We start from the raw sequence: 26,188 nt of genomic DNA on the forward strand, positions 1-26,188 counted from the left end.
TAAATTTTCGAAAAATTATTTCTAATAAAAAATTTGTTGAACATATTTTTAAATTTTTTTAAAAAATTATTTTTAATTATAAAGAAATAATAATAATAATAATAATAATGCTTGTTGTCACTATTGTAGTTGTCTCCCGAAATAATAATGGACATGTCTAGACAAGAGTTGGGTAGACTCCCACACCCTATCGCATATGATTGTCTTAGATCAGACTAAGTATACTCATCCAAGGTTCCTGGCAGGAAGGATACTGTGGTGCATGGTGTCATCATACAAGCCACCCAACCAAAGGGTTGACACCTAATTAGTAGCTAACAATGTCTTTGTTCACTGTACTCCAGTGTGGACACCTAGGTAGAGCCAAGAATGTTTTTGTTTTCTATATTATAATTTTATTACAGATGATTTTCATAGATTCCATCGGTCCAAAGAGTTCAAAGTGACATATATTATTAAATTATTTTTTGTACCAAAATTGTTGGGTTCTACTCATTTTTCGGATCCGATGCTCGGATCCAACTCTTCATTTAAGTACTAAGTAATTAACATGTCATTCTTAAATAGAAGATAATGAGTAATCACATTCTAAGATGGTTAGAATGATAATAAATGCTGAGATACTTCGTTCCTTAGATTCGAGTGTGGCAGTATGACTAAAGCAATTGCACCCTTAGAGTCATCCAACATCTTTAGAATGAAAGCGGTGATTAAAAAGGTCATTGATAATTAAAATATACATGTGTCAATTTGTTTCGCCTCTAGAGTACATTCCCAATTAGTCCTAATTGTCAATTGAGACATTCTTAACTAATTAATAACGATCTTCGGTAAAGAAGTTCAAGCAGCACTTGAAAATCGATGCCTAACCAATGACACCCTTGTAAGATGCTCATATACTAATATGGTAATCATTAGCCCAACCAAGGCTAAACAATAAAGGTTATGACAACTTATAAAAGACGAATAAGCTTTAGAAGAAAATATTAAGGCTTATCCGACCTTACACATCGATCAACCCTCATCTTTTAAGCTTAGAGCTAATCAATTCTCACTTGCTTTCTCAACCTTATAAAGTTTATGATAACTTGATCCTTAGAGAGGCGTAGTTGAGGATACCTAATTATCCATATTTGTAGGAGTTCGCCTCAATGGAGGTGGATGATTCATGTGGTCATCAAGCGATTAGGTGAAGAGTTGTTGGGCTCACCCATTAATCAACCCAATCCATGAGTTAATGTGCTAACAACTAGTGTTGTTTATGGGAATCAAACAAAAAACCATATAAGTTTCATGGTGACCAACCACATTATGAACAATATATATGAAGAAAGTGCAAGCTTCCATGTCAATCATAGAGAAGTATCTAGTCAGCTTAACCTACCTCAATGTTTAGGAGGGTTTGGATAAATATTTTTAATACTCAAGTTAAAATTGGGTTAACTTTTTCAACCCAAATTCAATTCAAGATTAGGCTTAGGTTGAAGGTTTGAGCAACCTGAGTCTAATCTAATTAATATTTATAATTTATACAAACACATACACTAATGTTTCATTTATATCCTTTCAATAAATTTAAAATAAAAAAATATTAAATTTAATTATATTATATATTATTTTATTTTTCTAGAAAGATAAATATTTTTTATTATTATCTCAAAATGATAATAAATGTATCAAATATAAATTTAAAATGATCATTATAGGTAAAGAACTTGAACTTGATTAATAAAACATGAATAACTCATCCAATTAAAGCCTAACCTTATCAACTAAAGCCTAATATGAAGTTATCTTGAACTTAAAAAAATGGGAATAGGTTAGGCTTGGGTTGAGCATCTTGGGTTGGAGGTTGAGTTGGTTTAGAGTTTGGGTTGAATGTTTATTAATTTGAGTCAAACTCATGTTAGGTGTAAACCGAACCGAACTCGTCCTAGTTGTAGCCTTACTATCACTATGTAGGAGATAATGGGGGTGTAACCGATAGAACATTAGGCACAAATGGAGAAGATGTGTAGCACCATTGAGAGGCTTTATTGTGAGAATGAAGGTATGATTGCTCATACTAGAAACCTTAGAGTTGCTAATGAAAAACTACCACAACCGGGTTAAAGCAATGTCAAATAACCACCTAAGTAAACTTGTGCTCAACAATGCCTCAATATTGGAAATGATAGGCCTTAGCTACCCATCTTACTCTTGGATAGCCAAGCCGCAAGTTGATCTCATGTGAAACATGAATCATGTTAACAAAGTGACTAATGCCACATAAGAGAAAAACAAACAAAACAAGACAACAAGAGTGTTGGGAACCCCAGATTTCTCTGTTCTCATGCCCTAGATCTCATAAGGTATATGCATGTATCCCTAAAGATCTGTAGATCTAACACAACAGAAATAAATGGCTTTAAAAACCATTTTAGAATAAAAATCTAGAGATTTGAAACTCATACTTGGATTTGGATGTTCCTAAATCAATTTCCTCGTGATAAAAAATGTGTCTAAATGCTCTGAAGGTTTCGTACACCCAAAGTTTTCCACCCAATGACTCAAACCATATCTATGACACTCCCAATAATGGATTTTGGAAGGATAGATGCCTAAATTTTTACTCTCTCTTTGGATCTAGAAGCCAATAGTAAAAAAGCCATTGGGAAACCCTAACCCCACAAAAAAATATTTATTGGGTTCCCCTATTGGGTTTAAGTAACTTAAGCTCACATGAGTTTGAGTCACTTAGTCTAACCTAAAACAGGTCATGATTGATTAACTAATCACATTAGGTAATCTAATTAATCAATTAACCAAATCCAAATACTTTATTCATTATCTCCTATGTCATTTTGCACAATTATCAAAACGTCTTTATGCACAAGAGTGAACCAATAGTGAATCTAACTCTCATAAATTGTGTTAACATGATATATGAACCCAAAGTGGGAACTGCTAGGACCCATAAGAGTACTAGCTCCCTCATAATTCAATTCTAAAGTTGATTCAACGTCTTACTACAGAGAATCAATTGTACTTTAGTACCTTATGTAAATAACAATGAGACAAAACTTGGGTCCATGACTTACCATTCACAACATGTAGACCCCCCATAATCTGGTGTCTATAATATAACAAGGTAGTATTGTAACCTATCAAAATTACATCTCAAATTCTTAAGTTACAGATCCCACTTATTATATAATTAACTGGTATACTCAAATTTTAAGGGACATATGTTAATTCCACTAAAGAAATTACTGTGAGTACAGATTTCATGATCACATGTCCTTTGAATCGCCCAAGGGAAAACATTATCTCAAACACATGAAATATCATGGTGCTTCTATTGAGAATACATGTTACCACCAACTTCCATCAATAATGACTTAATCTATAGGGATGTATAACCAATTTAGGGTCTTACCCATAGGTCAAAGTCTTCTTTTGATTTCAACATAAATTCAATGTCCTCTCAAGGTTGAAAATCCATACAATATAGTAGCTTGGTGAATCATGACAACTGATAATTTTAGGGAAAACTGATCAAAAGGGACAAAAAACCCTCAATATTGTAAAACTAACCCCCCACTTTTAATAGCCTCCAAAATGACCCGATCTGGACAAAAATACCCCTCAGCTACATCAACTCATTTTTCCCTCCCATTCTAATTTTATTTCCCTCCATTCACCTCTTTTTTATTATTTCTTCCACTTTCTCCTTTTTTTTTTTTTTTTTTCAGTTTCTCCTGTTATTCCGTTTCTCTCTTTTTAGTGCATTTCTTCAAGTCTCACACAATTTCTCTTCGGATTTCTTCAACTTAAAGCGCTTTAAGTTGTGGTTGGATAAACAGCGTACGTTTATTTTTATTTTTCCATATTTTTTTCTTTCATGTTTTATTTATTGAATATTTTCAAACATTTAATGAGATGTAGTAAATATTTAAATAAGTTTGAAATTGTTATAATTTTTTTAATATCATTTACAGCCGTGAAAAAAGGGATTAAAAGAAGGAAACCATCAGCTTAAAAAGTGTAGTGTGGAGAAACATTGTCTATATGAAAAAATCAAATGATGGTAAGTAATAAAACTTGTGGAATTTTATTATGGTTTTGGTATTGTTTGCATATTTGTTCTTTATATAGATGTAAATATGTGTGAATAGGGTTTTGATATAATATATAAAGTTATCTTTTTTAGTTATATATCAAAACCTTACGGATACTAAGTTGAACTTGACGTGTATTAAGTTGAACTTGACGTAAGTTAAGATTGTATATAGTTATTTTATAGTAACATTATATTATTGTTATTTTATTTAATTATACTCAATTTGAGTTGAATCATTTGCAAATTACCCTTGACATTAAATGAATTATAACATAACCAATATTTTAGTAAATAAATATATTTTTATTGTTTAAAATAGTTTAGAGTTACAATGTTTGAATTTATTTAATAACTATATACATTGTATTTCTTTAGCATTATTGGTATTATTTGAGGTAGTAAAGATGATTAATAATGTTATTTATTTGTTGTTTATTAAAAAAATAAATGTGTAATGAAATAATATGTATTTAATAATGAATGAGTTTTTTAAAATTAATACCTACTTATTGGTGCTAATGCTATGATGTAACTAAAAAATATTCTAATATTGTTTGTTGATGCCACTAATTGAATTATTTTGTTATTTTAGTGGTTGATGAAGTAGGAATAATGCTTTTATATGAAGGAGAATGGGTACGAGATGGAAATGTTTTCTATTTCGAAGGAAGTAAAGGTAAAGGCATTGAGATCCCGAAAACTATATCATATAAAGAGTTATTAGGGTTGTCCATCATATTCTGAAGCTAGATCCAACAAATTGTTTTCTTTCAATGAAGTATGTATTCAATGCCAACATACCCACAAGTCTTATACAACTAACTGATGATGGGGATGTGAAATTCTTTATTGGTTTAAATTGTACAAATGGTAAGTTGTCTGTTCCATTGTGCATCATAGTTGAAAAGATAATTGATAATCACAATCAGAAATCAATTTGCAATTCTTATTTTGAATGTCATATGCCTTCTGAGATTGATAAAGAATTGAATGGAGACTCAATGTTGATGCAAAAAAGTAGACACATTCATTGTGATTCAGTCGAAACTCTTACTGTTGATGGTGAAAATGGACCAAGATTTCAAAATGAGTCAGTTAAAGGGTATAAAGTTCATGATTGGAACATGAATGAGACTGCAATTAATGAGGAGGATTATAGGATGAATACTAACCCTACTAGTGATAAGCAAGTGACCCAAATTGGCTCATTCAGAACTAGTTCAGCTCAGAGTGCAGAAATCTTGACCATGATTGATACAAATGATGGTTTCATACATGACAATCCCACTATAATAGAAGATGTAGCAAATGAAAGACAAAACATGATGCAACAACCTATAGTTAGTGGAATTAGTGATGACCATCTAGAAGAGCACCAAATATACTCAAATAAGAAAGAATTATAAAGGAAGTTGTATATGATGGCTCTGAAAAGGAAGTTTGAGTTCAAAACAACTAAATCCACTACTAAGTTATTGCTTGTTGAATGTTTTGATAAAGAATGCAAGTGGCGAGTTCGTGCTACCAAGTTGGGGATTTCCAATATGTTTCAAATAATGAAATTCTATTCAACACACACTTGTCGGTTAGATATGATGTCTCATGACAATCGACATGCAAGTAGTTGGTTGATTGGTGAGAGTATAAAAGAAACATATCAAGGGGTTGGTTGTGAATTTTGACCAAAAGACATTGTAGCAAACATTCGAAAGTAGTATTGTGTTCAAATCAGTTATGATAAGGCGTGGAGAGCCAAAGAACTTGCTCTGGGTTATATTAGGGGATCACCTGAGGAGTCTTATAACACTTTATCATCCTATTGCTATGTTTTAGAGCAAAAAAATCCTAGTACCATTACTGATATAGTTACTGATTGTGATAATCAATTCAAATACTTTTTTATGTCGATTGGTGCATCTCTTGTTGGGTTTCACACATCAATAAGGCATGTGATTGCAGTTGATGGGACATTTTTGAAAGCAAAGTACTTAGGGACTTTATTTATTGCAGCGTGTAAAGATGGCAACAATCAGATATACCCTTTAGGCTTTGGGATTGGTGATTCAGAAAATGATGCCTCATGGGAGTGGTTTTTACAAAAACTGCATGATGCACTTGAACACATTGATGATTTGTTTGTGATATCAGATCGACATGGTAGCATTGAGAAAACAGTATATAAAGTATTTCCCCATGCGAGGCATGGTGTCTGCACTTATCACGTTGGACAAAATTTGAAGACAAAGTTCAAGAATCCTGCAATTCATAAGTTGTTCCATGATGCTGCCCATGCTTATCGTGTTTCAGAGTTTAATTTTATATTTGGGCAACTAGAGATGATTGACCCAAGAGCAACAAGATATTTGATGGATATAGGTGTTGATCAATGGGCACGTTCATATTCTACTGGAAAAAGATATAATATCATGACGACAGGGATCGTTGAAAGCCTTAATGTTGTGTTGAAAAATGCTAGAGATCTTCCAGTTTTGCAATTGGTTGAAGAATTGAGAAACTTACTTCAAAAATGGTTTGTGACTCGTCAACAACAAGCAATGTCAATGTCAACTGAACTTACCATGTGGGCTGATGGAGAACTTCATTCGAGGTATAATATGTCAGCAACATATCTAGTGGAACCTATCAACTCCAAGGAGTGTAATGCTAACTATGTTGGCATTAGTGCTCAAGTGAATTTAGACACTCGTTCATGCACATGTCGACAATTTGATCTTGATCATATTCCATGTGCACATGTTATTGCTGCTTGTAGATTTTACAACATTTCATGTTACACTTTGTGCTCCAAGTATTTTACTACTAAAGCATTGTTATCTTCATATTCAGAGTGTATTTATCCAACTGGAAATGAAATAGATTGGGTAGTACCTAATCATATTCGTGACAAAGTTGTGTTACCACCTAAAACGAGACGTCCAACAGGAAGACCAAGGAAAGTAAGAATTTCTTTTGGTGGAGAGGGCAAGCACACATCTCGTTGAAGTCGATGTGGTCAATATGGGCATAATCGGAAAACATGCAAACGACTAATCCCTTGATATCATGATAGCTTTGGCACTCTATGAGCTTACATGGAATGAAAATTGTAATAGTGAGCTTTTTTGTTTTTTTGGTACCCATGTGAACAGAAATGTAAGTTACTTTTTTGTATAAGGTGATAGGATAAGCACATAGATGAATATTGTAATAATGATCCCCTTTTTTTGCATACCCATAGAAATGGAGATATTTGTTACTTTTATACATATATGTTAAGATGAGTTATGTATAAAGTATGAATGAAAATTACATGTTTATTCTCAAACTATGGACTCAACTGTTCTCACGTTTATTGATAAGGAACTTGACAATAGTTAAGTTCAGGTTTTGTCTAAAGACTGTAGACTTAACTACCTTCAAGTTTGTACATAAAACAACTTGACAATGGTTAAGTTCAGGTTTTGTCTAAAGACCGTTGAATTAACTGCCTTCAAGTTGGTACATAAAACAACTTGACAATAGTTAAGTTCAGGTTTTGTCTAAAGACTGTGGACTTAACTACCTTCAAGTTTATACATAAAACAACTTTATAATAGTTAAGTTTAGGTTTTGTTTAAAGACCATGAACTTAACTACCTTCAAGTTTGTACATAAAACAACTTGATAATAGTTAAGTTCAGGTTTTGTCTGAAGACTGTGAACTTAACTACCTTCAAGTTTGTTTATAAAACAACTTGACAATAGTTAAGTTCAGGTTTTGTCTAAAGACTGTGGACTTAACTACCTTCAAGTTTGTTCATAAAATAACTTGACAATAGTTAAGTTCAAGTTAAAATGGCAACTGTAGACACAACTTCCTATGAGTCTATAGAAGATCAACTTGATACCTGTTAAGTCCAGATTAAATATGTTATTCTGGAATAGATTTCGACTTAATATCTGTCAAGTTTGTTCACAGTTAACTTGATAGTAGTTAAGTTCAGGTTCCTATTAAGACTGTGGACTTAACTACCTTCAAGTTTGTACACATAACAACTTGACAACATTCAAGTTTAGTTTAAAAGGCCAATTGTATACATAACTATCGAACAACATTCATCAAAATATCCAAGTAGATATATCAACATGTCCAACTACATTTATCAAAATGTCTAACTACATATATGAAGCTATCCAATTACATATAACAAACCATCCAACTACATTATCAAAATGTGAAATATCAACATGAATTCATTACATAGGCAAGTATTTCATATAAAATAACTCTGCTGCAATCTTTTCCCGAAACCAGTCCATTCGAGCACTTGTTAATGACTTCAATGGATGGTTGTGCATTAAGTATTCAATATATTTGATAACAAACATGCCACAATCACCACTACATGGTACACAGATAATCAATGTTAGGGATATTATTAAGGATTAAGTGTATAAGTTATGAAAGTAAATTTAAGATCACTTACTCATTTTCCTGTTGAGAAATATCTTAGTTCAATTTCCCATTCCTGGTAGTTAACTTTTGTGTCACCATGAAACCCATAATATGCTATTGCATTCAATATATGCGGCAACAATTTAGTTAATGGTTTAATGGCAACTTGCAATCTTGCATTATTATTGATGCCCATCAATAAGTCATATACATATATAATCCTTCGATGAAGGTGGACAACTCCTAATATCCATTTTGAAATTGCAACATGTTAACAATGAACTTGATAGCAGTTAATTCAATTTTTTCTTAACATATATATTTAAATCAAAATTCTAAATATTTGGATAAAATAATTTCATAAAAATTATATTCAAATACGTTATAAATTCATAACAAATAACTTCATTACACAAAATTTCAAAACCTTTTGATGGTAAACTTGATAGTAGTTAAGTTTAGTTTTTTCTAATCATTCAAAATATTACTTTAAACCTTGGACTATAACCTAACTGAGAAAATTTTCAACAATTACATTATCAATTCATGAAAAATAAATTCATAAAAAAAAGGATAATCGATTAAAAATAATAAAATTTTTTAAAAAAATTAAAAATCAAAATTTCAAGTAGAAAATTAATGCTTACTGAATCAATTGACTTATTCTCATTTTTTGATGACGATGACGAGGTTTCAAAACCTGGCTTTCTTTCACTTCTCTTTTTCCCCAAAATTTTATACCTTTTCTGTTTCGTATTTTTCATCATCGAATTTTTTTCTTCCTCCATTTTCATGAACTGAATCAACACACAATATCAAAAAGATGAAAAATAGGGTTTGATTGAAAAAAAAAAAAAACCAAAATAAGACACTTAGGGTTTTTTCTCATTTCATGGATGAAGATTCATATGTACAGTTCGAAAAACTAAAATCAAAGAATGAAATAGTGAAACTTACTTTCTGTTTTTACTTTGTGTTGTGTTGCCTTTTTGTTCTCTTGCAATAAACGAAAAAATCCTTTGTGATTTGTTTCTCGCAGGTTAACAGATGGAACAAATGGGTTGCAGGGTAAGGAAGAGACACAATACAAGGGAAAATTGGAGTTGGAGGGAAAATGGGCTGAAAAAATAGCTGAAGGGGTATTTTTGTCCGAATTGGGTCATTTTTGAGACTTAAATAAGTGAGGGGTTAGTTCTGCAATATTGAGGGATTTTTGTCCCTTTTAATTGGTTATCCCATAATTTCATGTCATGATTCATTATAGGTCCTATTTAGTGTGCATCACATATACTAGTACACTCACCATGGAAAATTTATATCGATAGTAAAGACAAATCATCATTTCAATTAGGAAGTGGTGTACTACAATCTTTATTAGATTGTTCAAATCCATGAATTAACTATGAAAAACGTATCTACTTATAAGAAACTTATGACTTGTATCATTTGTACAACTCCTAATGCATCCAAACATATACAATGTAAGAAATATGAGTTGAATGCAAAAATCAATGTTAATGCATAAAAAGGAACTCACATAAGACACTTTTGATCATTCTTGTCTCGTCAATGACAACCTCTGGTGTAGAAGTTCACACACCACTTGAAAAACGATGATCGCTTAACAAGTGACATCCCTGTAAGATGCCTATATGCTAACATGGTAACCACTAGCCTAACTATATTTAAATAACCAAGGTTAAGACAACCTATAAAAAAAAATTCAAGTTTTTAAAAAAAGATAAGAATACATATTATCCACACACATTGCTCAAGCCTCATCCTTTAAGCCTAGAGTCAATCAATTCTCACTTGCTTCCTTTTTCCTATAGAGTTTTTAGTAACTTGACAATTTGAGAGGTATAGTTAGAAAAGTCCAACTATCCCTATTTGCACTAGTTTGCCCTACTAAAAATCAAAGGTTCGTGAAGTCATTACGCAACTAGCTAATGAATTGTTTGGCTTGCCTACTAATCAATCTAATCGAAGAGTTTGTATTCCAACAAAAATAATAGTAGCAATAAAAGAAAGGCGAAACAATGATAACTTTGAATTAAATTTTGATTAATAAAAAAGATGGAATAATTGTATATTAGAATATATGATTAGAGATGAGAACTAATTGAATAATGCTTCAATAATTATTGTGGAACATATGCTTCAAAATGATGACATGTTAACCAAAAATAAAAAAAAATAAAAATTCAATAATTTTGATTTTGGAGGTGACTCTGAAATAGTGATATTAAATTATTATAATAAGAAGACTATGGTTTCTTTTAAAATATATATTTTTTTGTTTTTTGTTTTAATTAAAACCTAAAATTGAAGTCAAAGCCATATTTTAAAGTGAGAAGTGAATAATTGAGTAATGCTTCAATAATTATTATGCAAGCAACAAAAAAACAGAGTACTCAATAATCTCAATGTTAAAATTAACTTAAAATAATAATATATTGTTATTGTAGAAAGAGAAAGGTCTTCTTTGGAATACATACTTTTTTGGGGTGGTTTTAATTGGAAATTGAAATTGAAACCAAACTTATAATTCTTAAAAGGATAACATTGATATTTTAAAAATGTTATTAAACATAAAATAACCTTATGGTATATATATAAAATACATTTTATAAACATTTTTTTAATTATTCTTTTTTAACTACAAATAAAAAATAAAATTGATAAGATAAATAAATTTATAATATATAATATATATCTATCTTTCATCTTATTTTAAGATTAACATATTTTATGTAAAAATATATATAAAAAAAAAGTAAATAATACATCTCATGGCTTATCCCAAATATAATTTAAAGAGAAATATTTATAATCAAAAGATAAATAATTTTAAATATCATTACATTTAAGGAAAAAAAATAGAAAATATGATATTATTTGATGTTAAAAGAAATCTGTCATGTGTTTTTTTTTTTTTTTTTAACTTCGACTTACTCATGGTATAGATTGATAATTACTCATCGACCCAAAAATCATCTACAACTCATTTATTAGTTGAATAACGAAAACTTCAACAAAGTCAGAATTAGGTTTTATTTCAACAACTATTGGATGATATTTCATTAATTTTTAATTTTGAAATTACATGTCTTGTTATCATAAGTTTACATGACCAAAGTTATAACTGTATTTTCTCTTAAAAATATAAGATACGGCACAAGAAAATGACATAGTTTGCACCGTCCTTGGGCTGATGGCACGGCGTGACATGAGGTTTGCTCTAGTGTTAACCCCAATAAGACGTCACATTTTCCATCTTTGCATGAATAAAATGTTGAAAATTTTTGCAAAGTGACAAAAAAAAAGATTAAAAATAAATAAAAAATATCTACATCAAGTCATCAACACCACAAATTCCATCTGCAATCCATTTTCCTTGAAAAAACGAAAATCTCCTAAAAATGATTTTGTAAATTATACTTGGAGTAACGAAGTTTCTTGCATTTCAAGCTTCGGAGAAAAAAAAATCACGTTCATTTTCACATGTATAATTACGCTTTTAAAAAGTAAAATGTAAAGTATTCTTAAAAAATAATTTTTATTTTTTGTTTTTTTTTTTATGGTATTAGCATTATTTAAATATTTTAATTTCTTTGTTGGGATTTTGAGTTGAAAAGCTTTTGTTCATACTTTGTCTTTCATCAATAAAAATATGATTAAAATAAATCACCATGATGGTATTTTGTTTTTCTATGGGTTCTTTTATTTGTCATTTTCTTCAAGATATTTAATATTTTATGTTTAATTAAAAATAATTTATTAATATTTTTTTATATACTTTTTTATTCAACCAAAAATCGGAACCATTTTGGCTAGAAATTAGGGTCGGAGCTTCACCCGAAAATCGTACTCAGGGAAAAAAAAAATGATATGATGCAATAGAGAAGACAAGAAGGAGAACCCAATGACCGAAGTATTCTACCTAACAAGGGAACTGTTTTCACTAGTAATAAAATTTACAAAAGCAAATTTTATGGCCAAGTCTACAAGGGAAAGAAAAGTTTGACTTGGAAAGGTGAGAAGACTGTGGGTGGTTGACTGGATTAAGGTAACTTGGATGGTTTTTCAGAGAGATCAACGTGAAGGATGAGTTTGTATTTTAAATTTGAAGCTTCAGAAAAACTTCCTGAGAAAGACCAGCAGGGTAATGAAAATGGTTTTGAAATTCGAAGGAAAAACCCAAAGAGTGGTTTATTTCTGCATTAAATATATATGGGTGTGTAGGTGGGAAGACGAGAGAGCTGAGAGGCCCGCCTTTCTTGACCCCACAAAGTCTCTCTCTTCCACCCTCTCTCTCTCTCTCTCTCTCTCTCTCACTCTGAGCCTCTCACCTGCAAAGTGGAATCTCTCTCTGACTGTGTCTCCTCTTTCGCTTCTTTCTCTCTCTCTTTTTCTTTCTTTTGCCAATATCACTGAAAGAGAGAGGGAAGGAGGAAAAAAGAAAAAGAAACAAAAAAAAATTTAAGAACATAAAAGACCCAAAAAGAGCTGCAAAGTTTTGATCTTCAATTTTGTGGAAACTGCTGGCATTTTGAAATGGGAATCGTTGCTGAAGACGCGGTCAATCAGTTCGAAGCATTGATGAACCAGGGTCAGCTCCTGTAATCCTTTTCACCTAGTTTTTTTCTCTCATATTTTCCTTACAAACCCCTCACTTTGCTTTCATTTCTGGCAGTTGACGAGCCTCTGAAGAAAACATTCCAGGTTCTCTTTTTTCTCCCCTTCTCCGATCTGTTCTTGTACATGGGTCAATTTGTTTATTTATTTATTTATTTATTTATTTTTATTTATTTTATTTTCTTTTCTTTTCCGTTTATGATTATATATTATATATTATATATTATATATTGCTTGACTTTTGGCTGTTAGCAGAGATGAATCTGCAAAGTCATCAACTGGTTTCCTTTCCAGAAAATGTATTTTTCTGCTTGTGTTTATGAAATTTAGTTACTTTTGAGAATCATGTAAAGTGGGGTTCTTGTTTGATCTCCTTAATTGCTTGTTTGGTGGGTTTCTGGGTATATGGCAGCTGAGATGTGGAGTTCTGATTTTAATTTAGCCATGATTTGGATTGCATTTTGGAATCTTCTTCAGTGCTTTCTGAGGTGTGGGGGATGAACTTAAAAATTATTTCATTTTTTTTCCCAGAATATTCATCAAGGATATCCAACTGGAACTCTGGTGCGTTTTCTAAAAGCAAGAGAATGGAATGTTCCCAAAGCCCACAAAATGGTTCGATCCAGATCCTTTGGCTGAACTAATTTTGCAAAACTTTCCCCCCTTTTTTTTTATTGGAATTGATGAAATGATGTTTGGTTCCAGTTGGTGGATTGCCTAAACTGGAGGGTGGAAAATGACATTGACAATATTTTGGCAGTAAGTTCATCGTTTACTTAGCCTGCATATTTGCATTTTATTTTATCTTTCAAGTTATTGAAACCCAGAAGTAATTTATTCGTTTGATGCTTGTATACAAGTTGCAAATTGAACTTACTAATGATCCTCTAAGAGCTTGGGTTTTTAGTCAAAGATGGGTCTAGAGTTTACAAATAAGGACTGTTTGATGAATTGCTGCATGGGATAAAATCCTGGAGTCAAAATAGATGTTTTCTATTGCCTAGTGTGTCTGTCTGAACTCGTGAGCAACTTAGGTTGGAGAAGGTGGGCAATCATGTTATGGTGGTTCTGTGTCGTGGTTGACCTAGAGAGAGTACTTGGAGTTGGCCATTCAATCATCTGTAGAGAGCGGAATCTGTTTCTATTTTCTGCAACCCAATTAGTATGGTACTGCCTAGTTGATCTAACCTTCATTCACAAATCTTGGTACTCTTTTCTCTTCCTGTTACATATATGCACACGCACACATGCCCATCCACCACAACAAAACACAACATGATATTTCCATTAGTAAATTCATGGTCATGATGTTCCACTCCTATATAGAGTTGCTTTTCAGTGATTTCATGGTATAGTTACTTTATACTTATAAATGTCGTGGTAATCGATTAGTCCTTGCATTTCTGATTTTCTTCTTGTTAACAGAAACCTATAGTTCCTACTGATTTGTACAGAGGAGTGCGTGATTCACAGCTCATAGGATTGTCAGGTTACACAAAAGAGGTGCTTGTTCTTAACCCAATTTAATATCGTTTTCTGCATTTCTTGTTTCCAATCCTGCTATATCTTGCCCCATATATGGGGTGCAATGAAATAAATTACATGTTCCTTTTATGTATTCTTACTTACAAATTTTGGTTTTTGCCATCCCCTCCAACAGGGCCTTCCGGTGTTTGCTATTGGCGCAGGGTTCAGCACCTTTGACAAAGCATCTGTAAGGATCACTATAGTTCTAAATCCTATTGTCATTTATAATCATTGTATTTGACTTGCATTTTGGGAGCAGTCACAAAGAATCATGGTGGTACTGCTTGATTCTTGCACATTTGGCATTGGATTATATTATTTTATTACATTTGCAAAGAGGAAGAGTAATGAAGTCATACAGTGGGAAAAAATTCTAAAAAATTCCATTTCAGTGCAACCTGGAAACAAACCCCAAGGAACCGCTCCACACCTCCCCACCTCGTGATATTCTTCAATGACAATAGTGCAATACCTGGTTTCATGCCTTATACAACTATTCTTACTTCTTAGTAAATAGAAGTGGATTTCTACAGACAAGAATTGTTCTGGATTCTGTTGATTATACAATCAAAAAGTACCTTCTGATGTTATATCAAATGGAATCCTTAAATTTGAAGTGACAGCCCTACCATTTCATCTCAGCACTAGGTGCACTCGAGCTCTTCATTCCTTAAGATCAATAAACTTCACTATGATATTTATTTTTGCTTTTCTTTCATTTCAGGTTCACTACTATGTGCAATCACACATTCAAATCAATGAATACCGGGATCGTGTAATTTTGGTAAGTATTGGTGCATAAAATCATTTAAATTTCTTTAGACATTGTCTTAACTCTTAAACTTTTTGTAGCCTTCTGCATCAAAAAAGCATGGGCGACATATTACTTCTTGTGTGAAGGTCTTAGATATGACTGGCCTAAAGCTTTCAGCACTGAGCCAGATAAAGGTAAATCTTGCCGTCGTAGAGGTTATCTATTTCAACTTCTTTCTCTTTTAAGATTATGAGCATCTTCTTGTTTTCTGTCATTATTTCTTTTCTTATATCGTGTCAACTTTCTTAAGCAATGTGAAGCATTTCTTGACCACAAACAACTTGGACATAAGTTACTATACATCTCAGTGTACTTGGTAATTGGGCCGCCAGAATTTACAAATTAACTATGAAATTAATCTTAGCTTGATCTTTCTGCATGCTAGTGGTGATGATTTGGACAGTATTTTGTGGCCTATTTTAATAATATAAACTAAATTATCCATGTATAATTTTATTGATTATATGTGAGAGTATGCCATGGTGAAGTTCACTGGTTTTGAAATGTTCTTATTTTTTAACACCATATTTGGAAATGCATTTCCATTGATTGATCCTAATTTTTTATATTCATGCAGCTACTGACTATTATGTCAACCATCGATGACTTGAACTACCCAGAGAAGACAAATACATATTACATTGTAAACGCCCCATATATATTTTCAGCATGTTGGAAGGTTGGGTCCAAGTCTTTTTGCTCCCTTGAAATTAATTTACTGCTATTCTATTTTATTAGGGCTCTCCTTGATGCTTCAGGACAAGTTGAGCACCTCTAAGTATCTTATGTTAATTGAGTAAAATGTTTGTTTCTCTCCGTAGCACTACATGGGTCCTTGATGCTTTCAGTTTAACAGTGAACTATTAGCAGGTTGTCAAGCCTCTTTTGCAGGAAAGAACAAGAAAAAAGATTCAGGTCTTGCCAGGTTGTGGACGAGATGAGCTGCTAAAGGTAACTCTGTTGATTAAAAATATATCGCAAATTTCAGTGGTATGTGCAACTGATGGCAATCATAGTCCAAACATTTAGGCCATTTCACATGAGCGAACTAGCTATATGCTTGTGCTTATGGCTACAAGCATGCCTAAGACAATATATGTGGTTTGTGTGAGCATTGATCTAGGACTTATTTCAGCACCCATGTTTGATTATTGTTGCTTGGTTACTTGATCTTTCCACTGTCGAACCAATCATGGATACAATTGTTTCACCTCACATTGCTGCACTTCTTGGGCAACATTTGAATGGTAATGAGAAAAGATTTGCATCACTGTAGGAGCTACAAGTAACAGTCCTATCAATGGAATAAGCAAGGCTATATGCAAAGTATTTGTTTCATTTGATTGGTAGCTAAAGAAACAAAATCAGTATCTTGATTTGAGCGAATGCAGCTCTGATGTTGTGGTTGCATATTTCATGTAGATAATGGATTATGCATCCCTCCCCCATTTCTGTAGAAGAGAAGGCTCTGGATCATCCCGCCATTCAGGGAATGAAACTGATAATTGCTATACCTTGGATCATCCCTTCCATCAACAGCTTTATAACTACATCAAGCAACAAGCCTCAATTATTGCACCGGCTGGACCATATAAACAGGGGTCTATTCATGTGCATCTGCCCGAGTCAGCTGCAGAAGAATCAGAGATTGCTAAAACCATAGAATCTGAGTTACAGAAGTTTGGGAATCAGACTAGGCTCACAGACTCATTGGATGCCCTGAAAGTCAGTGATAACAGAAACTAAAGAGATCATTTCCTCATTGGCAGCTGCTAGACAAGGGATATGCATGTCACTTCTGCCATGGGGGGGCTTCAACTATTATTTGTAGTCGTAGCAGCTCACTTTATCTCAGAGTGAGTTTTGCTATCTCAAGCTAATTATATGTACTTGATATTTTATCCACGGGCCTTAATGGTGTAAGAAAAAGGCACCTAAGAATAGTAATCCATGTATCTCTACCTGCACATCTTGTAAGTTAATTTCGGGAAATTCTGTTCTAGCCCTCAACTGTTTCAGGCTTCCATGTTTGCCAGGGACAGTGAGGAAGGTGCAATATAAACTGTCAATGTTCTGGGTCTCTCCTATTTTTCCGAAGTCTAGTTTGATTATGCGTGCCCACAGCAAATTACAAGCCAATATTAGTTATTTCATTATCACCTCCTGTGAGGATTCCAGGGGTCATGGAAAAGAAAAATACATGCTTGAATTGCTGTCAATCTCTCTTCAATAAAACACATTCTCCATAACTTGCATTTTTTCAATGAAATTTTCCAAAATATTTCAGGTCATCATGCACTGATCCTGACTCTTAGATTGTTGGGCATATTGCCAAATATAATCTTGCTATCCATTTCCACACCAGAAGCTAAGAAACAACAGAACTTAAGGGCTTGTTTTAAATGTTCTGATACAAATATAAGGGCATATTATGAACATGCTATTTCTTGTTTGAACTACTCACATTTGCACTTTTTTTTTTGATTGAAGATTCATCCCCATTCTGCTTTGTCTGCCTATGCAATATACCACTGGAATGATCCAAAAGTTTGCTTTTGGAACAGAAATTCTCTCTATGGCCCCCCAGAGAGACCCCATTCTCTCTGGCAGGTTCTGCATCTGAATCCTAAGAATGCTGGGGGTACGTGTCTGATGACGTTGGGGTATCTTCCATAATCAGGGGAGGAGATGATCCATAACTCTCCTCTCTTTCATCATGCCACTTCTGGAGTTCATCCTCTACTAACTTTTTTGCTTCCTCTGCCAATTCTGCTGCTTTTGTAGCCTCTTCAATTTCTGTCTTCAGATCCTCAATCTCTTTCAAGCTTGCTTCAACCCTCTTATCCGCTTCACTTTTGCTGGCATTAACTGCTTCCACCTGTGCCGTGGCAGCTGCCTCTTTCATCATGGCCAAATTCTCAGACACTTCCACTTTTCTGCTCAAAGATTCAAACTCTTCTACTGAGAGTTTGATCTTTTCTCCAGATGCGGATTGTGAAGCACGAGCAGCATTAGCTCTTTTAGACAGAATTGCAATCTCATCAAGAGCAATTTGCTCTGCCGCTTTTGCCTCCTCCACTTCTTGTAGTGCAAGTGTTAGCTTTCTGTCTCCTTCCTCTACCAGAATTCGAGCTCTTTGAGCTTCTTGCTTCATCTCTTCAGCGGTTTTCTTAATCTCTTCTGCTTCCCGTAGTGCATTTTTAGATTCTGGTGAAAGCTGTTCCATTGTTAAGAAGAGGTCCCCAGGAATCTCTGTTGCATCAGTTTCTTCTGAAACAGCTTGTTCTAGCTCCAACTTGCTTTTCTCTATTTCAACATTCATGCTCTCGGCTACAGATTCTCTTCCTGATTCCTTCCCTTGCAACTCAGAAATATGTTCCCTCACAGTCTCCAGTTCTAGCTTAAGGGAAGCCACCAAGCTTTGTAGTAAGCTTTCTTCTTCTGCAACACCTTGCAGCTCCTTTGTGGCATCTTCAAGCTCCAAAGTTAGTTGTCTCACAGAATCCATATCAGAAGCAGGAGCCTTTTGCATCTCCTCTTGTAAAAGGGCAATCTCCTGTTCTGTTTCTACCAGCATCATCTCAAGACCACAGGTGACTTCAGGATTAATCTCTTTCTCTAAAGAAAGCTTTTTATTCTGCACTTCTTCCATAGCAGTCCTATGAGATTGTAGCAGGGTATCTTTCTCTGTTATCATCTTTTTTAGCTCTTGTTGGGATTGTCGAGAGGAAAGCTTCACATGAGCCAGTGACTCCTTCATTGTGGCGATTTCCTTTGAAAGCTCATCAATCCTCTCTGTATTAATCCTGTCCGCAGTTTGAGCTTCCTCTTCCTGCTCGACTGCAGCCAATTTTGCTTCCAGGGATGCATCAAAATCCTGTCGAATATTTGTGAGCTCTTGTTTTTCATTATCAAGTTCAGTAATGGTGATCTTGTATAGCTCAGTTGCCCGGTCCAGTTCCTCTTTCCATGCAGCACTAATTTCCAAGGATTTTCTGGACTCCACTTCAAGTTGCTTTGCCCGGGTCTTGAGAGCTTCAGTGGCCTCAATCACCAACTGTTTGGATTCACTTGCAGCTCTGAGTTTGGTCATCAAGCCCTGCAGAGTTATATTGGCCTTTTCAAGATCAGAAATCGCTCGAGATTTTGTAGCTTCTGCATTCTCAAGCTGTTCCTTGACCTTGCCCAGTTCATTCTGTGCCAAGATAAGCTCCCCTTCCTTGTCCATCAGTACAATTTCCTGTTCAAAAACAAGACGAAAATGAGAGCTCTTTGTTTCACTAAACTGTCCAAAAGAAAACCAATTCTTTCTCCAACCTACATGGCTGATTATTTAGCATTATATCTTCAGATAAAAGGGCATTTCAGCAGAGAACGTAAACTATATGAGAAGATTGGTCTCCCCCAACAGAAAAAAGGACATGGCATTGAACTTACATCCATGGAAAGTCTTGACCTCCTAACAACAGGCTTTTCGTCCCTGGGGACGGCCACTTCACCGAATAAGTTGACAGCAGCTTTGACAGATTGGAATGGCGCCCTTGTATCTATCTCTCCCACTTCCGTTCGTGGAGAGCTCTCCTCACTTGCTCGACCTTTCATGCTTGTTATTACCATTGCCTTCTCCAATTCACCTACCTGCAACATCAATCAGAAGAACACATCAAACCTGAGACAGAAATTTTCCGTAACTTCTCATGGAAAACACATCGTATCAGCATCAATTTCCTGAATTAAATGAAAGACCCATGAAGAGAAATCTCCTAAGAACATCACAAAACTTGGCCCCAACAACCCCGTATGGAACTGCTGGAGAAAAATCCATATCCATGCAATCTAAAACTTCAAGTTTATGAACGAACAAAACCCATCTTCAGATATCAGAAGAAAAATGCAGAAACCATACGTAATTAACATTGGAAGAAAGCGGCAAACAATAGGATTAAATCAAACTTCACAAGAAAAAAAAAAAAAAGAAAAAAAAAAAGAACAAAGGCCAAACCTTCCTAAAGATGGCTTGTGATGAAATCCTTATTTGTATAAGTAAAAGCCAAGAATCAAGAATTCAACATTGGTATCAATGGAGAAACAACCATCTACTGTTTTCTAAAGTTTGATTTTCTAATGTACAGCGAAACCAGAAGGCAAAGAGAGGGTTGCTCCTCTTCTTCTTCAATATTTGATTGTATTTGGCAAATAATTACCCGCAAAAAAAGAGGTGGTAGTTCAACTTTTGTACAGTTGAAATCAATGTGAAAAGTCAAGATTACCCCTTTGATGTCATAAAGAGGGTAGTTGAAACTGAAATTTTTGTGGGTTACCGGAGAGGGGCAGAGATGGCACAGAAGAGAGGGCCGTTAGTTTTGAATAATTATGACAAATTTAGCTTTTAATAAAAGTTTTGATTTCTCCTCGATTCTCTCCAAATGTTGCTAAAATCCCTCTGGTGCAGTCATTTAGGTCTTTCTACACCGTACAAGAAAAAAAAAAAAGTTGGGAAAATTAATTTAATATTATTTTTGGATTTTTTTTTTAAAGTTTTTAAATTTGAACGAAATTGTGGGGGACCTTCTCTTATATTTGAAACGTGACGTGAGCTTTTTCTGAAATTAATTTCCAACATAAATATATATAATAATATAGTTTTTTCTTAGTTACATACTTAAATACCCAAAAAAAAATAAAAAAAATCATTGGCCTGTTCACCCATTGTGACACCCTTAAGCACGACGACAAAGTGTAACATCCAAGGGGCTGTAAATGTGAAGGAGGGCAGTTGGTATTTGACAAATGATATCCTCCCACCAATCCAATGACAATTGTTAAATCATGTCTCTATAAGGTCATGGAAATGAATGGATAAAGGCAGAGAAGAAATGGGCAAAGATGGCTATCTTCCTCTCTTTGAAACCAAGGTTGCAAAGGGTCGTATCCTGTTCAGATGCTATGCAGCATCAGTGTTTGTGGGTATTATTTTTATCTGTGTTTACAGGGTGGTTCATTTCCCACCTGCAAGCGCACAAGTGCTAAGAAGATGGGCTTGGACGGGGTTGTTTTTATCTGAGTTGTGGTTCAGTTTCTACTGGTTTCTCACTCAATTTGTTAGATGGAACCTCGTCTATCGTTACACCTTCAAAGACAGGCTCTCTCAGAGGTCTTTTCAACCTTTCTCTCCCTCTTCTTGCTTCTATCTTCACTTGCTAATGGCTTATTCTGAAATTTCATTTCAGATATGAGAAGGTTTTGCCGGGCATAGACATATTTGTTTGCACTGCGGACCCAAGAATAGAGCCGCCCATCATGGTCATCAACACGGTTTTATCAGTCATGGCTTATAACTACCCATCACATAAACCAAGTGTCTATCTCTCTGATGATGGAGGCTCAGACCTGACCTTCTATGCTCTGTTAGAGGCCTCTCGCTTCTCAAAGCATTGGCTACCATTTTGCAGGAAGTTCAGTATAGAACCAAGGTCACCAGCTGCTTATTTTTCCACATCTCCTGAACCCCACGATAGCAATCCTCTCATGGCTCAGGAGTGGTTTTCCATCAAGGTAAAGCTTTCTCTGTTTCTTTTTCTTTGGATTCTTTGAATTTTAGGTTAAGATTAATTGCCATTTGAACACCCCAATAATGGTTAAAGGAAAATAATTGAGTTGGAAGAGAGCCTCATGCAGTAGTATGAAGGACATCTGTCGTTTTAATGAATAAATTAATTGTTTGCTATTTAAGATAAGACAGAGACCCAACAGTCTCAAACACTCTGCATTATTACTCTGGCCCACTACAAAATTGTTGCATTTTTTCCAGAAAGTTTTGACGTCAAAGATAATAATGAATGGATTCTGATATTTATTTGAGAGATCGGAATCGAAGAAAACATTCAGAACAGTCTACAATGGCATGTGGTATTGACCCCAAAGAGGAAAATTCGTCAACTTGTGAACATAAAAAATGATTTCTCACTTAAAATATTGCAAAGTCTATTCCTATTGTGATGAATTTTTCATCTTTTCATGGTATATATAATTAGCTACTATTGCTCCAATGTTAAATTTTATAGGTTTTCTACATTTGATTAAGAAGTTCTATTCCTTTTCTCATAATAGAAAATGTATGAAGACATGAGGAATAGAATTGAAACCACCACTAGCCTTGGCAGAATAGCAGAAGAAACAAAAAAAGAGCACAAGGGATTTCTGGAGTGGAACAGTGTTTCGACACGGCATGATCATCAGTCCATTCTTCAGGTAGTTATTGCCTTTACTCGTTTATTTTTTTCAATTCTTCTTCAAAATCAAAACATCTCTACTTGGTTTTTCTCCATCTTTATCTTTGATTCATCTTCTACTAATCTGATATAAAATAACAGATGGTGATTGATGGGAGAGACCCCAAGGCTGTGGACTCTGAAGGACAACCTTTGCCAACTCTAGTATACTTGTCCCGTGAGAAGAGACCCCAATACCATCACAATTTTAAAGCTGGAGCCATGAATGCACTCGTAAGCTTAAATGACTTCAGCTTACCTCCAGTGAACCTCTGCCAATTCTCTTAATGTAGGTGACTCTGATTTTGTTGAACAGATAAGGGTGTCATCAAAGATAAGCAATGGTTCCATTATTCTTAATGTGGACTGTGACATGTACTCCAACAATTCAGAATCAGTGAGAGATGCTCTGTGTTTTTTCATGGATGAAGAGAAGGGCCATGAAATTGCTTATGTCCAGTTTCCACAGTGTTACGATAATCTTACTAGGAATGATTTATATGGCACCTGCTTTAGGGTGATTAATGAGGTAGGTACAAGAAAGAATGCTATAATATTCATTACTGCAACACTAATGGAGAAGATAATTTCTTATAGCTTTTTTATTGTTTTTTGGAATGGCTGGTGAAAAAGGTGGAGCTAGCAGCTCTTGATGCAAACGGAGGGCCTTGCTATATTGGCAGTGGATGCTTTCATAGGAGAGAGACACTGTGTGGAATGAAATATAGCAAGGGATGTGAGACAGAATGGAAGAGGGAGAATGAAAGAAAGACGAGAGAAAATGCAAGTGTATTAGAAGAATCATGCAAGGTCCTTGCAAGCTGTACCTATGAAGAGAACACCCAATGGGGAAAGGAGGAGGTTGCTCTCTCTCTCTCTCTCACACACACACACACACACGACTGTCCTGGTTGTAAGTTTTTTCTTCAGGCAAAAAACTTCATATATATGATGATTTGCAGATGGGTTTGAAGTATGATTGTGCAGTGGAAGACATGATCACAGGATTCTCAATACAATGTAGAGGTTGGAAATCCATGTATTTCAATCCAGAAAGGCAGGGCTTCTTGGGTGTTGCTCCCACAACGCTGTTGCAGTCACTGGGACAACATAAGAGATGGTCTGAAGGCCAGTTTCAGATATTTCTCTCAATGTACTGTCCCTTTATATATGGACATAAAAAGATTCCTCTGAAACTTCAATTCTCCTACTCTCCCTATTTTCTGTGGGCTCCAAATTGCATGGCTACACTATACTATGTTGCCGTCCCATCACTTTCTGTCGTTGGCGGCATCTCTTTGTTCCCAGAGGTACGAGTTTTTTTTAATAGAAACAGATACTTCCCAGCACTGAATTATTCATCAATTAATCACAAGCCCATCACTGTTATCAGATATGGAGCCTGTGGGTCCTGCCCTTTGCCTATGTCATTATCGCCAAGTATGCATACAGCTTGGGGGAGTTTCTTTGGTTTGATGGCACAATCCAAGGTTGGTGGAATGACCAAAGAGTATGGCTGTTTAGAAGGACAACTTCCTATTTCTTTGCCTTCCTTGATACAATCTTGAAGCTACTAGGCTTTGCTGAGAACACTTTTGTAGTTACTGCAAAGGTGTCTGATGAAGATGTGTCTCGAAGATACGAGCAAGAAGTCATGGAGTTTGGCTGTCCTTCACCAATGTTTACCATTATATCCACACTTGCAATGCTCAATCTGTTCAGTTTTGTTTCCTGTGTAAAGAGGGTGGTTGTGGATATTCAAATTAAAGCTTTAGAGTCATTAGCTCTGCAGATTATCTTATGTGGGCTTCTTGTTCTCATAAACCTGCCTGTATACCAAGGGCTCTTTTTCCGCAAGGACAAGGGAGCCATGCCAACCTCTGTCACATATAAATCGATTTCTTTAGCGCTGTTGGCCTGTTCAATAGTCTTGTATTAAACTACTGTATCACTAAGCAAAGTCTCTTTGCCACAACTATATATGAAGTTTCAACAGTTGTAAGTATATGCTTATCCACGTATAAAGGCTCAGATGCATTTTAATTTGTTACAAGAACCTCTTGCTTAAACCCTGTACATCAATTTGTCACTAGAGAATCCACAAATTGCAAATTTAATGTGAAAGGATAAAAGAAGAGTGAGGACGTGAACTCAGTGCATGAGGAGGATGCTTAAACCTTGAATATTCAAAGCCTCCTTGTTAGAAATATTCTTGCATTTGAATGAAGCAGTAGGCAGTTGGTTGGTAGAAGTTAGAACTATGTAAGGTAATGCATGAGACAGCATAGGAGAGAGCGTATGAGAGGTAGAGGGATGTCTTGCCTTCCTCTCTTTGAAACAAGGGCTGAAAAGGGCCAAATCTTGTTTTCATCCTTTCTGTCCATTGATGCCATTCGAGTTTAACAGTGATGGGGCCGGCCAGGTGCAGCTTTGACCATAAACCTGAGTGTCAGAATCAATTTCCTGAACTAATTGAAAGACCCATAGAGCGAACCCACATCACAAAGCTTGACCCCAAGAGGCCCATTTGTAAATGCATGAGGAAAATCCACAATCATGCAACCCAAAGTTTCTGTTTCAACAAAAAACAAGATGGATGTTTATATATGAAAAGGACGACAGATCAACCTAAAGATTGCTTGTAATGAAATCTTTATTTGTATATACAAAAGCCAATAATTAAGAATTCGTCCTTAGCACCAATGGAGAAACCACCCATCAACTTATTTTATAGAGCTTGATTTTCTAATGCAAACATGATATAGAGAAAACAAAAGAAAAATTAGGGTTGTTCCTCTTCTTCTTCTTCTTCTTCTTCTTCAATACTTTGAAATTGAAGGTCTACCTGCCAAAACAAAAATGGTAGTTAAACTATGATATAGTAGAAATTTGTGACAACCTAAGTCTCAAAGCCTATGTAACATGGATAGTTTGCATATCCAATATAAAGATTAAAATTAAAGATATTCATTTTTAAAGTGAATTCATTGTGTTAGAACTTGGATAGAAGTTTTTTGATTCTCATACAACTAGGTAAAATAATATAAGTTTTGTCCACTAAGGTTAAATCAGAAACTAGAATCATCATCCTATCTGTTTATTTTTTTAATGACATTTAATTTAAAAATACTTTCTTTTTTTTTTGGGTAAAATTGTATTTCCACCATCAATACTGAGATTTAATCCCATTATTGATGTGGCTAATTCCCTTAGCTCATGTTAGGGTTATTACAAAATTGATGTGAAAAGTCAATATTACCCCTTAGTGTCGTATGAAGGTGATTTGAAACTGAGATGTAGCGTGGGAAATGGAGAGGGGCAGAGATAGCACAGAAAAAGAAGACCATTTGTTTTGAATAATTATGACAAATTTAGCTTATAATAAAAGTTTTGATTTCTCC

At 34.5% G+C, this 26,188-nt stretch overlaps 4 protein-coding genes across 4 annotated transcripts; 3 read left to right on the top strand and 1 right to left on the bottom strand.

The window, feature by feature from the left end:
• Window positions 1–6,003: 6,003 nt before the first annotated feature.
• On the top strand, window positions 6,004–7,104 carry LOC117923209. Its single transcript, XM_034841437.1, has one exon. The coding sequence runs from the start codon at window positions 6,004–6,006 to the stop codon at window positions 7,102–7,104; it is 1,101 nt and encodes a 366-aa protein (XP_034697328.1).
• Window positions 7,105–12,773: 5,669 nt separating this feature from the next.
• On the top strand, window positions 12,774–17,599 carry LOC117923942 (phosphatidylinositol/phosphatidylcholine transfer protein SFH9-like). The gene is made up of 11 exons (XM_034842449.1): window positions 12,774–13,149; window positions 13,234–13,262; window positions 13,707–13,790; window positions 13,881–13,934; window positions 14,601–14,678; window positions 14,836–14,889; window positions 15,427–15,486; window positions 15,555–15,650; window positions 16,094–16,195; window positions 16,387–16,467; window positions 16,939–17,599. Exons 1-11 carry the CDS (start codon window positions 13,095–13,097, stop codon window positions 17,260–17,262), a joined length of 1,017 nt encoding a protein of 338 aa, XP_034698340.1. The 5' UTR covers window positions 12,774–13,094; the 3' UTR covers window positions 17,263–17,599.
• A 135-nt stretch (window positions 17,600–17,734) lies between these two features.
• Window positions 17,735–20,659, bottom strand: LOC117923941 (WEB family protein At1g12150-like). The gene is made up of 3 exons (XM_034842448.1): window positions 20,519–20,659; window positions 19,954–20,154; window positions 17,735–19,756 (listed from the first exon to the last, which is right to left on the bottom strand). Exons 2-3 carry the CDS (start codon window positions 20,131–20,133, stop codon window positions 18,143–18,145), a joined length of 1,794 nt encoding a protein of 597 aa, XP_034698339.1. The 5' UTR covers window positions 20,134–20,154; window positions 20,519–20,659; the 3' UTR covers window positions 17,735–18,142.
• A 712-nt stretch (window positions 20,660–21,371) lies between these two features.
• LOC117923017 (cellulose synthase-like protein E6) lies at window positions 21,372–24,837 on the top strand. Its single transcript, XM_034841280.1, has 8 exons — window positions 21,372–21,670; window positions 21,747–22,071; window positions 22,627–22,767; window positions 22,890–23,021; window positions 23,104–23,316; window positions 23,421–23,648; window positions 23,750–24,097; window positions 24,181–24,837. Exons 1-8 carry the CDS (start codon window positions 21,372–21,374, stop codon window positions 24,724–24,726), a joined length of 2,232 nt encoding a protein of 743 aa, XP_034697171.1. The 3' UTR covers window positions 24,727–24,837.
• The last annotated feature ends 1,351 nt before the right edge of the window (window positions 24,838–26,188 follow it).

This window comes from Vitis riparia, chromosome 10 (assembly GCF_004353265.1).
Source record: "Vitis riparia cultivar Riparia Gloire de Montpellier isolate 1030 chromosome 10, EGFV_Vit.rip_1.0, whole genome shotgun sequence".
Classification (NCBI taxonomy): Eukaryota; Viridiplantae; Streptophyta; class Magnoliopsida; order Vitales; family Vitaceae; genus Vitis; species Vitis riparia.

What these genes read in the sequence shown, in the direction of transcription:
- LOC117923941 (XM_034842448.1), bottom strand. Translation starts at nt 20,133, where the DNA reads ATGGTAATAACAAGCATGAAAGGTCGAGCAAGTGAGGAGAGCTCTCCA. An exon ending in GGTCAAGACTTTCCATGGAT is followed by an intron (nt 19,757 to 19,953) that starts GTAAGTTCAATG and finishes GTTTTTGAACAG; the next exon opens with GAAATTGTACTGATGGACAA.
- LOC117923017 (XM_034841280.1), top strand. Translation starts at nt 21,372, where the DNA reads ATGGATAAAGGCAGAGAAGAAATGGGCAAAGATGGCTATCTTCCTCTC. An exon ending in CTGGAGCCATGAATGCACTC is followed by an intron (nt 23,022 to 23,103) that starts GTAAGCTTAAAT and finishes TTTGTTGAACAG; the next exon opens with ATAAGGGTGTCATCAAAGAT. An exon ending in GCTTTAGGGTGATTAATGAG is followed by an intron (nt 23,317 to 23,420) that starts GTAGGTACAAGA and finishes CTGGTGAAAAAG; the next exon opens with GTGGAGCTAGCAGCTCTTGA.
- LOC117923942 (XM_034842449.1), top strand. Translation starts at nt 13,095, where the DNA reads ATGGGAATCGTTGCTGAAGACGCGGTCAATCAGTTCGAAGCATTGATG. An exon ending in ACCGGGATCGTGTAATTTTG is followed by an intron (nt 15,487 to 15,554) that starts GTAAGTATTGGT and finishes AACTTTTTGTAG; the next exon opens with CCTTCTGCATCAAAAAAGCA. An exon ending in GACGAGATGAGCTGCTAAAG is followed by an intron (nt 16,468 to 16,938) that starts GTAACTCTGTTG and finishes TATTTCATGTAG; the next exon opens with ATAATGGATTATGCATCCCT.
- LOC117923209 (XM_034841437.1), top strand. Translation starts at nt 6,004, where the DNA reads ATGTCGATTGGTGCATCTCTTGTTGGGTTTCACACATCAATAAGGCAT.